At 33.9% G+C, this 12369-nt stretch overlaps 1 protein-coding gene across 1 annotated transcript; it reads right to left on the reverse strand.

The window, feature by feature from the left end:
- Nucleotides 1-4712: 4712 nt before the first annotated feature.
- On the reverse strand, nucleotides 4713-9002 carry LOC105631765 (plastidal glycolate/glycerate translocator 1, chloroplastic). Its single transcript, XM_089715831.1, has 8 exons — nucleotides 8615-9002; nucleotides 8126-8441; nucleotides 6685-6946; nucleotides 6267-6382; nucleotides 5808-5917; nucleotides 5543-5720; nucleotides 5129-5258; nucleotides 4713-4983 (listed from the first exon to the last, which is right to left on the reverse strand). Exons 1-8 carry the CDS (start codon nucleotides 8939-8941, stop codon nucleotides 4833-4835), a joined length of 1590 nt encoding a protein of 529 aa, XP_089571957.1. The 5' UTR covers nucleotides 8942-9002; the 3' UTR covers nucleotides 4713-4832.
- Between the last annotated feature and the right edge of the window lie 3367 nt (nucleotides 9003-12369).

A 12369-nucleotide genomic window follows, 5' to 3' on the forward strand; every position in this document is an offset into this window, starting at 1 on the left:
CTAAGGACAACATTGAAAGATATAAGGCCAGACTTGTTGCCAAAGGTTACACTCAGAAGGATGACATTGATTATAAAGAGACCTTTTCTCCAGTTTTCAAAAAGGACTCTTTAAGAATTATTTTGGCTTTGGTGGCTCATTATGATCTAGAGCTTCACCAAATGGATGTAAAGACAGCCTTTCTTAATGGTGACTTAGAGGAGGAAATATATATGGACCAACTAGAGGGGTTTGTGGTCATAGGAAAGGAAAACTTGGTGTGTAAGTTAAAGAAGTCAATATATGGACTGAAGCAAGCTTCCCATCAATGGTATCTTAAGTTCAATAATACCATCACTTCATATGGTTTTATAGAAAACACTGTTGATCGGTGTATTTATATGAAGGTCAGTGGGAGCAAGCTCATTATGTTAGTCCTATATGTTGATGACATTCTTCTTGTTGCGAATGATGTTGGGTTGTTGCATGATGTAAAGGGTTTTCTCTCTAAGAACTTTGAAATGAAAGATACGGGAGAGGCATCCTTTGTGATTGGAATAGAAATATTCCATGATAGATCACAAGGACTGTTAGGATTATCTCAAAGAGCTTACATTGATAAGGTATTAGAGAGATTCAGAATGGAAAAATGCTCCACAAGAATAGTTCCAATTCAGAAAGGAGATAGGTTCAGCGAAATGCAATGTCCTAAAAATGATTTGGAATGTAAAGAGATGGAGTCTATTACATATGCGTCAGTGGTTGCGAGCTTAATGTATGTTCAGACATGTACTCGACCGGATATTAGTTTCGCCGTAGGAATGTTAGGGCGATATCAAAGTAATCCCGGGATGGACCATTGAAAAGCTGCAAAGAAAGTACTTAGGTATTTATAAGGCACTAAGGATCATATACTCACTTATAGAAAGTCCAGCCATCTAGAAGTGGTGGGATACTCGGATTCAGACTATGCCAGTTGTGTAGATTCGAGAAAGTCTACATTTGGCTACTTGTCTCTTCTAGCAGGAGGAGCAGTATCATGGAAAACTGAAAAGCAGTCTGTCATTGCTACTTCCACTATGGAGGCTGAATTTGTGGCATGATTTGAGGCCACTATTCATGCATTGTGGTTGCAAAACTTTGTCTCAGGTCTAGGCATTGTCGACAGTATAGCTAGACCGTTGAGAATTTACTGTGATAATTTCGCAGCTGTCTTCTTCTCTAAGAATGATAGGTACTCTAAGGGTGAAAAGCACATGGATTTAAAGTACCTATCTGTGAAAGAAGAAGTGCAAAAACACAAAGTGTCAATTGAGCATATCGGTACTGATCTGATGATAGTGGATCCGCTAACTAAAGGCTTACCGCCCAAAATCTTCACTAGCCATGTTGAAAGGATGGGCATTATAGATAAGTCCGTGTTAGTATGATGTTTAAACTTGTATATATATATATATATATATATATATATATATATATATATATATATATATATATATATATATATATATATATATATATATATATATATATATATATAAATACGGTTGTTTTGCTCATATTATTGTGACACTTGAGAATTCAATTAAAGATGTGTTTTGCTTATTTATGTGTTATACACAGTATAGATGTATACAATAATGGTTTGAGTGCGATAACAATAACAGTTGATTGTAACAATGTATTGTTTGTTGAATAGTTTCTCCATTAAAGCTTTATGAATTGAAGTGGTCTATGATATATGTAAGGAATCATGTCGATTAATGACTTGTGACAGCCATAATCCGATCATCTTAATTCTAATTAAGGTAAACATGATAGATTCAAGAAATGCACATGGGCCAAGTGGGAGATTGTTAGATTATTTAATAATCTATATGTGGCCCATGTGATTAAAAGGCTGGTTCTAATTAAGGTGACCCAAGGTGATGGTTATTGGGCTTAACAAATAAGAGCCAGTTAGGGTTTTAATACCCTTCCTCTGCCTTGTAAAAATAAAAGGAATCGACAGCTTAGGGTGAACACAGAAGAAAACAAAATAGAGAGTGTGACGGCTGCCTCAAACACATACGGTGATAGCTTGTTGGAGAGAGCTCATAAAAGAAACTCCCGTAGCTATTATTTATTCTCTGACCATTGAGAGAAAACTTATGGACAAAAGGCCAGAGGAAGAAACATAGATCTGCTGTTATGAATCAAGGTACGCTTCTGCTTATTGTCTATTTCTATCAAACAAATTCTATGAACAATAGATCTGGGTTATATTAAAGATTATTTAACAAGCCATTGGTTTAACCATTTGCTTGAGTTCTTGATAATTATGAGGGAAATTTATGTTATATGCTAAACTCTTGATGGGAAATTCTTAGCTTTACCTACTAATTGACGTCATAACCGAAATTCCATATACAAATGAAGAAAGTATTTAGTTAAGTGCAGATTTTAGGGAAGGAATTAAGAAACTTTCAAATGGCAGTAGCCATTTTAGTTATTTACTTAAACTATTGTTGTGATATGAAGTAAATGAAGTTGTTAATCAGATTTTTGATGGGAAATGGGTTAACTAGCATATAAAATATGAGTTTTAATTAGGAACTTAGAGATTCTTGGATATGATAATAATTATTTCTAATTATTTTTATAAATTGTTGCTTGATATGGTATATTGAAGTTGTAAATTTAATTTTTGCTATGAATTGGTGAGTTTAGTGAAGAAAAACTTTGATTTCTTGGATTGGCAGCCACTAAGTATTTCCATAATTATGGATGGAAGCAAGTTTGAAAATCATGTGATTTAGCTATTTTTATATTGATTACAAACTATTGGTGGTATTCTTATTTGGAATAAGATTTAACCATAGAATTTCCATTCTTTGTGATCGAAATGGAAAAGAAAATATAAAAATAGATGAATGATGAATAATTGATGAGTTAACAATGGAAACTAATTGAAATAAGGAATTGTTATTATTATTGCAGCAATCCAATCCATTTTTTATAAATTAATTATTTAATTAGATAGAGAATGAAAGTCATACTTATTATGTCCTTAAAGGAATCGGGAGGTTTTATTTGTTATTAAGCTTGCTAAAGCTAATTATGTATATGCTTATAAGAATTATTAGGATATGAAATAAGTTTATATATAAGTGATTATGAATGTTGAATTGTGATTTTGCTATTTAAAAGAAGGACGGACATTTAATTGGATTGATCACCCGATGGATAGACTGTATTTATTGATTGAAGAATATTTAATGCTATTGTGATTATTTAAATAGATAGATGGTCCGATTTTTAGGAGAAGTTCTGCCCAAATTTTGACAGAATCTAGGGTAGTATTTAATAAATAGGTCATTAAACTTATTTAGAGTTAAGCTGTTTTTTAGAAGAGCTCTTTATTTAATTCTTTCTTTTCTTTTCAATTTCATTTCATTTAGACCGCCCGACTTCGTCCATTATTCCAACAATTCAGAATCCAAACTAGAGTTTTCTTTTCATAATCATATTGTGAGTAATAATAAAGAGTACTTTAATCATGCCTAAACACATTAATACATAAGGTTTGATTACCTACTTATTTAATTATTTGTTATTTAATTTATATCACAAACATTCATTACTTTTTATACTTATTTATATATAATGTGTATATTACATTTGCATAACAATTTTTGTTTATTTAATGTGCTTGCATTTAAATGCAATGTTTGATTAGACGTGTTGTGATGATGATATGCCTTATCTATGTGGAATTGAGATGAAGTGAGTTATCCTTGGATTTGTTAGAGCGGTCTGTAATACTATCGGCCATATATGGGGAGATCGACACCCTTGATGCATCTGATGATATGAATGTGATGGAAAAATCATAGGGTAGCCTCCTGTTGGTAATGGGAAAAAAAAAGAGAATAGAAAAACAATGAGAAAGTTGGTTAAGTGGGGATTAGATCGGTCGGCCATATATGGGGATCAGCTTCCCGGTGCATACGTCATGAGAGTAAGGGCCATATGTGAGGACAGTTCGTCAGGTGTTTTGACGACGCCACAAACTAATCTCCACTTGTTTGATTATATGAAGGTGTACTTGTATGTGCGTGTTGATGTCGTGTCATGTGTTTTACTTAATGAATGTTCATTTTAGTATTTAGTGAAGTATTTCGTGTGAATGCCTGTGTTATGCATTATTCTCTAAATTATAAAACTCACTTCTCTTTTTTTTAATTTTTCCAGGAAATAAATTCCCCATTGTCCTAGCGCTTCCTTCACCGTAGAGTAAAAAAAGTAATTTTTAAATTCAACAGTTATTTATTTATATTTGCTTGTTATTGAATTCCGCAGTTGTAGGATTAAGATAATTCTAATTATGTATTAATACGAGTATGCTAACTGATGAATTATTTTGGATATTTTTATGTGCACATATGAACCAGTTAGTGCATATTATAGATGTTGTGTAAGATAATTGGGCTTAAATTATGAAATATTTTTAATACTGGAATTGGCCAGGATATAATATGAATATGAAATTGATATCTAGAGTAATATGAGCTTACTATTCTTGAAATCTATATGGTTATAGTCGAATTTAATTGTTCTGGTTTACCACAGACCTCGGAAGCATTATGCTTCCCTGAATTCTAGTGCCGGTCCGATCCATAGTTTTGGATCATGTCATGTTCAAACCGAACAGCAGAAAGCGCTCACTTATTAATTAAAATCGAAAGCCATGGTTTTGAATTTCCACTTTATAATCGGGTTGGCTATTTTTGTAGATACACTAAAGAATAGTGTCTTGAGAATATATATATAAAAAAATGATGGCCATAGGGAACCGAAAGTTATGAATACATTTATCCAATAATTGCAAGCAAGCTTTGCCTAACAGCTGGAACAGAGCAGATTAATGAGCCAAATATACCAGTAAGAGCATAAGCTATGGCACAAAATGGAAGAGCCTCTGGTTCCTTAGCTGATAATGCAGCTGTTCCCAATCCATGAGCACTGAAAAGAAAATTAAACAAGATCATCTTTTGGTCTCCAAAATTTAGATTATAGTTACATCTAATTTTTAAATTTTTATATTATAAAAAAACTTGTTATCAAATTCTCTTGAGACTAAACAAGAAAGCATTTATGAATTACTTACCTGGAAGCAGTTGCTATTCCTCGAGCAATAGGATCACGAAACTTTAATTTGTCAAGTGCGAACTGCACAAAGTTTGCTCCAATAAGACCAGTTACTACAACTACAGCAGCTGTGAGAGATGAATTGGCACCTGCAATCAACATTAAGAATATTTCCATGAAGACGGTACAAGTTACAGTAATTTAAATATCACACTGGATAGTGTTCTAATTATTATGCAATTAAAGTTCTTAAATAAATTTCCCTCAAAAAAAGTTCTAAAAAAAAATTCAAATTGAACTTCATTGCTAAATAGTGGTTTAGAAAGTAAAGTGTTGAAGAATTGAAAGATTTTTCAGCTCCAGAGCATTTCAAACTCAACCCTTTAGACAGCTCTAGTACCATTGTTTCACCAATATAGATATATCCCCATACCTTCAAACAGTGACACTATGCTGAGAGCTAATGCCACGGTAATGCATCTGGGCAGAATAGATACTGTCAAAGTCGGTTCTAACCCGACAAGACGTCCAATAAGAGCAGTCGAATACAATGAGAAAATTGTTGAAAAAATGACAGAGGTGAAAATCTCAGCTGCATGTCTCTTAACAAGCTGCAAAACAGAATTTACTTTTCACGACAGAATAATTTCATATTAGAGACAGAAATATTTCAATAAATTGACAGGAGAAGTAGTTACCTTTCTCTGCTTGAACATGGAGAAGGCAAAAGAAAGAATAACAGACCCCAAAAATCCCATAAGTACATCACCAGCTCCAGGATCAGCAGACACTTTCGTAAGGTAATATCCTATTGACAAAAGAATAAGATAAGCAAAATCAAAAAGTAAATTGAGATGACATAAGAACTAAAAACATGTATGGTCCATGTAATGTGGCGACGTGCACATTTCAATTTGTTGCAGCCAAAGTGTAATATCTGCTGCAACTTGCACAACAAAATTTTTTAAAAATATAGCTGAACAAGTATAATGGCTGACTATCATAAAGGATATTCAATCTGAAGTGTAACAGTGAGGCCAAAAATCTGACAGTGACACTCTTTGCATTATGTAATGGCTTTTATTTGAAAACATGACCAACAAACAAGAACTTGTTGTGGTTGGACTGATTTTGCAGCATGCAGAATTTAGAAGTACCTAGAACAGGATTAAGTCCAGAATGAGAAAGATATCCAAAAGCCAATGCTGCCAAATCTGCAGAAAGCGTACAACAAATAATCGGATGGAAAGCCTTTTTCACGCTAGAAGGCAACCTGAAAACCAAAAGAGAAAATGAACTTTAGAACATAGCAGTTCATAGGTTATAAATGATAATTAAGGAATGCAACATAATTCTCTGTTGTATAATTTTGCTAAAATTAATACTTCGTCAACATGGATGTGCTAATTTCCCCTTACCATAACTCAATAATGGTGGCTTTCTATGAAAAGGAAAGAACTTGAGTTCAAGTCCTTTTCTCTTCTCTCCTCTCGTTACTAATCCTAAAGATTGTTAATGCCTTTCCCTAAAGAAAAAATAACAAATATGCTAAACTTAGAATATTTGAAAATTTACCCTGAACCAACCATGTAGCCCAACACAGTGGAAGCTAGTAGAAAAGGAAGGCAAGTTCGAGCAGATGTCCCCAGTGCAGTTGGGAACCATAATGCAGCAACAAATGATACAAGGAAGATCCCACTCCAGGCCCAGACTTCTAATGGAGAAAAAGGAGAGGGTTTTTTCATCGGCTCTGCATCTGTCATTTCTGTCTTCACTATTTTCCTCACAGTAATGGCCGTGAATCCCGCAACACAAAGTGAAGCCAACCAACCTCCAGCTGCAATTAATTGAAAATTAAAATATTATTGCAAGGAAAACTCTCTCATTCTCTTTTTCTCATCCCCTCTCACTGTGTACCACATTGAAAAAGTGAGCTTTAAGAATAACCCAAATCCAATGGAGAAGTGTACAAGTTTGCATTTTGAGTTTACACGAAAATCAGCAACTATCCTAACCAAAAAACTTTATGTCCAAATGACAATCTCAATTTCAAAGCTTCAAAATTTACTGGGTGATTTTCCCGCAGTGGAACAATTAATAATACTTGAATGAGATTGCGGAAGGGAATGGCCTTGAACATATATATCCTTGACTAGCTTCTAGATCATAAATACTGGCCTGAGCAATCTAAACTTCAGGATAACATAAGCTTTTCTTGTTTATACAACTGATACAGAGATCTATAAAATTGTTGCTTCCTGGTATGCATACTAATGTTTTCTTATTGGTAGACCATGGAAGTATGGAATTGAAAAACAATACTGTGCCTAGAATATTTCCAGATTACAGTGACTTCTTCATTTATTCAAATTATTTCAATCTAGGAAACTACCACAGTTTTTCTAGTATGAGGAGAAAAAGCAATGGATAATGTAGTTTAGGCCCCAAGATTTCATTAGGCCTGATCTATTGCTTCATTAATGCACTTCATATCATTGTATTAAGCACATTGTTTCTATATTCTAGACCGTCGATCCAATTCAAACTTAGAAGCCATTGGTCTCTTTAAGAGCTAGTTTGGGATTATAAATAACCAATTTTAGCCAAATTTTATGAAGAATATTTCTGGGGCATTAAATAATAGACTCTTGCAGTATGATTTTTGCAGGTCTAAATTTGATTTCAAATATGAACTTTTCCCAGAATCAACTTGAGGCTTATAAAATTCATATAGCAAAAAGCTATGTCCACCTCAGACAACATGATTTTGACTTTCAGCGTAAAAGCTACTATGAGCAATAGCAATCTTAAACGGATCCTAACAGAGCTTGCTGTATCATAGTAATTGGAGTTATAAAGGTGGAAAGAAGATGAAGATCATTCTTCATTTTGTACTTGCAATAATTTTGTGATGTGGATAAACAACATTAACTTAAAGACATAGATTAAAAACTCCGTTCATATACACACAAACAATTGGAAGATTGAAAAAGTACATCAAGAAAACTGTATTTACCTACAATGTAGCAAATCTTGAGTCCTGAAGCCGCAGGGATATCTCTTACAGAAAGCGGCAAAACAACTAATGAAGGAACATAGAACAATGGAAGCCATCTCTGTATGAACAATAGCGCTGGCTCGAAGAAGTTAACCAAGCTTGTTGCAGCAGCCGGAATGGTAGAATCAAGAATCAATAAAACTGAGAATATGCAGAACATGCCAAACAGGGCGCTTGGGAACTTAATAGCAGCAGCCACAAAAGCCTTTTTCAGTAACTTATCCATTGCAAGAATAATCCCAAGAGAAACAAGTAAATGCAAAATCCCAGACACCTAATAAGATAAAATAGATAATCAGTAAAGGACCAAATTTGATAACAAAGAATTTGAGAGCCCCCTTACAAATCTTCCTTTTAATAGTTTTATAGTTTTAATTTCGTTCAATTTGTTTACGATAAAATCAAACTTTATCAGAAAAAAATAGCTCCAAGATTGAAAAGAAATACAGATTGAGAGGGAGTGATAGAGCTAGCACTGCCATCAGAGCTCAGTGATTTGGCTGAAATCCTTCTACCATAGGAAGTCTCATGGGAATCCATCCGGAAGAATCTTGAATTAGGCTCAAGAACAGTAATGGGTACTGAAGTTTTTTGCAAATTGCATTGGCAATGATTCCGAAAGATTTTGACGCCATTGGAAACACCAATTGATGCTTTAGTGGGAAGCGAATGGAGAATGGCTTGTGAATGGAGAAAGAGCCGATTTGGAAGGTAATGGCGACCGTTGATGATAAAGTGTGACATGGAAAAAGCGGTAGTTAAAGGACAGGCCATGCTGAGAAAGTGAGAATCAAGTTTGGTTTACGTGTGTGAACTATTTGTGTTGGAGAGTTCCGTGGAATTTGTATGGACTTCAAGCAACGCCGCGTTCCAAGAAGATGGGTTTTTTTTATTTTTATTGGAATTACTATTTAGTCCCTAAATTTTGACCTAATTAACTAACTAAACCGTCTCTATTTTGGTGAACTCTATGAGTAAGCTTTGAGTTTTAGCTCCACCAAACTATTTCATGCTTCTATTAAAAAAGAGTCATTTCCAATGTTGGTCAATTTATAAAATTGCAGTCTAATATGAGAGAAGAAAATTCAAAGACAAAATTGACGTCGGTTACCCATTATGAAGCACTTTGACAATTAAAAGTTAAATTTATACTAAAAAGTGAGATTTCTTTATCCTTCCCTTTGAGCAGCTACGGTTTCTCAATATCATCTATATAATGAGCATGGCTTCATCACGCGCAGGTGAGAGTAGTTGGGAAGGGAGGTATCTCAACATATATTGCAAATATGGAGAGAAAGCTCATATTCTCATTTCAGAAACCAACAAGAACAAAAATAACTTGTATTATTTCTGCTAGAATAATGCTCCAAATTTATTACACCTACGATGGCCGGAAAACTCATCTCTTATAATCATATGAAATATTCTAGTCAAAATACTCTAAATTTAGTGGGAAGAACTTTAATCTAAGTTCAATTTATGAGAATCATAACAAAATCAACAAGACCCACAAATAACACCCAAATTTCAATCTAAATTAAAATTTCAAAAAAAATTTCAATAATTACTCAATGCAGCTTGTATAATAAGATAACTGGTGTTGAGAAAGAATTTCAAGCTTACCTTATAGGAAAAAGCTACTGGAAACTCTTGGTACAATCAGAGATTGAATGCCAATCTTTCACCCCATTTCTAACATAAGAAAAACAAGCTAAGAAACAGGAGAAGTGTAGACGCTTAAATTTTGCCCCGATAACAAACTTAATGATGATACCTTTTTTGACATAAAATGAGATCTAGACATTTGATGGACTTGATTCTTCGACTAGTAATTCGAGTTTAAGATAACTAATCCATCAGGCAGTTTTTTCATTTTCAGGCTTCCAAGGGTTTCACATCGAAATAGGATTTGGGAAGCATCACGGGTGCGCTCGCGATGCGTCCTGGTACACTACCTCATTTTGCATGCCACCGAGATAGATTTTTCTAAATGTAGCCCAACTAGTTTTCGAGGCCTACCAGTGGCCCATGCCACATAAGCCCAAATTAAGGCTACACTTATCTCCATTTGCCTATAAATAGGACTCTAATTCAAAGGAATACGGGTTGAAAATTTTGAGGCAAAAGAAACTATTGCAAATTTATTTCTTGTTAAGAGATTTGAGGTAAAAACAAGTTTTCTACTCTCAAATCTTCAAAACAATCAAGTTTTCTCAAAAATTCACCAAGATTTCGTGATTAGTTTCCAACAAACACTCATTTGATTCATTGAAACTCAGATTAACACAACAAGCATCAAAGATATTAGGTGCTCTTGACCATTTTCACTCAAATCTTTGGATTTCTTTAAAGCAAGGTAACATCTGAGAGTTCTATTTCAATTTCTTCGTCTTTTTGTTCTTTTTGGTGATTAAAAACACCTTTTAGTGGCTTAGTTGTGAGGGAAACCCATGATGAACAAAAAAGAGATTTGTCTGCACAAAAGTGGCGCGCCTTACAAAAAAGTGGCACACACCACTTCTCCACAGCCAAACACACTTAAAATTCTTCCTCTAGGTTCTGGTATGTGAAACCCAGCACGTCATAGAGTAATGGCATACGCCATTACGCGTGGCCCATGTGGTTTCTATCCAGAAGCTTGGATTCCTAATTTTAAAGGCTAAAATTCAATTTTGTGGGTCTTTGTGGGTCTAATACCAAGCCTAAAGCCTTAAATTGTGTTCTAGATCCAAAATGAACTTAATTATCCACTATAAACATGGATTGGAATTGTGATAGTCATATTTATTCATCATTCGTGATGAACATCAAATTCTTGAACCCATTTTCATATTCCCTTTTAATTTCAATGCAATTTACTTTCTTATCACTTAATTTCAATGCAATTTACATTCCTGCAATTGATTTTTATGCACCTTTCCTTTTAATTTCATTTATGCTTTATTTAACATCTAGCCTTTAAATTTCTTTATGATTTATTTAATGTTCATGCTAATTCGTTTATTTTTGTGCTTTTACTTCTTTAATTCTTATTCTTATGCTTCTATGATTTCAATTATATGATTGTTCTATTATGATTGTTTGTGATTATTATTGGCTTGATTATTATGCTCATTTATTCAATGTGTTGTATTTCAATACTATTATTTTGGGGCTATGTAAAGACTTCAAAATGAACTTTATATAATTGCTTAATATAATAATTAGGGGATGAGAAATTATTGGGGTTTATGGTTAGAATGTAACTAGGTCTATATGGTTTGTAACTCTTTTCTCCTCCCTCCTTCTACGTATGGTTTTTGTTTTTATGTTATGATTTTTGATTAATTGATTATAATTCTTATGAATGTCATATCTTTAAAAGTGCATTGAAACATTTTTAGCATCTTAATTGGAGTCAATTTTATAACTTTATTGTCAGTAATCGAACAAATGATGGAGGTCGATCTATGACCAGACTATCCAGGTGCCTAACACCTTCCTGAGGTTGTACCCAACTTCCTTACCTAGAATCTGGTTAAAACGAGTAAATTTCCTCCAAAGAAGTGATCGGTTTAGTATTTTCCCTAAAAGAGGGTGGCGACTCCCAAAAACGCTCTTATCAATTTAAGAGTCTTATTTAAATATGATTTTTCAAAAATAAGGTTGTGTTTCTTAAGGTGGAACGTATTTAATAAAAAGAAAACAACTTTTATATGGAGGCGACTATTGAGGATGCCCCTGATCCTGTAAGTTTTAAAACAAAAACAACACAAGGAAAAATATGCTTTCCGTTAGTATGTATGCATGATATGAAAAACTAATACAAAACTCTTATAATGCAGCGAGCTCATAGGGTTGCCATGTTAGAGGTTGAGAGGCTCGTCCTGATCATGGTGTTTGGCCAAGGCAGAGACACAAGCAATCGAGTGATGCTAGCAGGAGCGTTAAGCTGGAGGATGATTCTGATGACACTTAATGATAAATTAGACTTGTGTAGTATGTACTTTGTCTTTGTTTCATAGGAACTTTAAAAATAATTTGACACTTTGAATTCGGAGTTTAGTGTCATCTTTGTAGGAGGCCGATTATCAATTAGATCCTTGCAGTGCCTCGGTTGGACATTTATCCTGCTTCACTGATCAATTTTTCCTCGGGATTCATTTGACTGATATCTCATCATATGAGCTAGGAGTAGACGTTTTGCCATTAGTACATTCATT

This window comes from Jatropha curcas, chromosome 11 (genome assembly GCF_041381405.1).
Source record: "Jatropha curcas cultivar XTBG-Jc1 chromosome 11, XTBG_Jcur_1.0, whole genome shotgun sequence".
NCBI lineage: Eukaryota > Viridiplantae > Streptophyta > Magnoliopsida > Malpighiales > Euphorbiaceae > Jatropha > Jatropha curcas.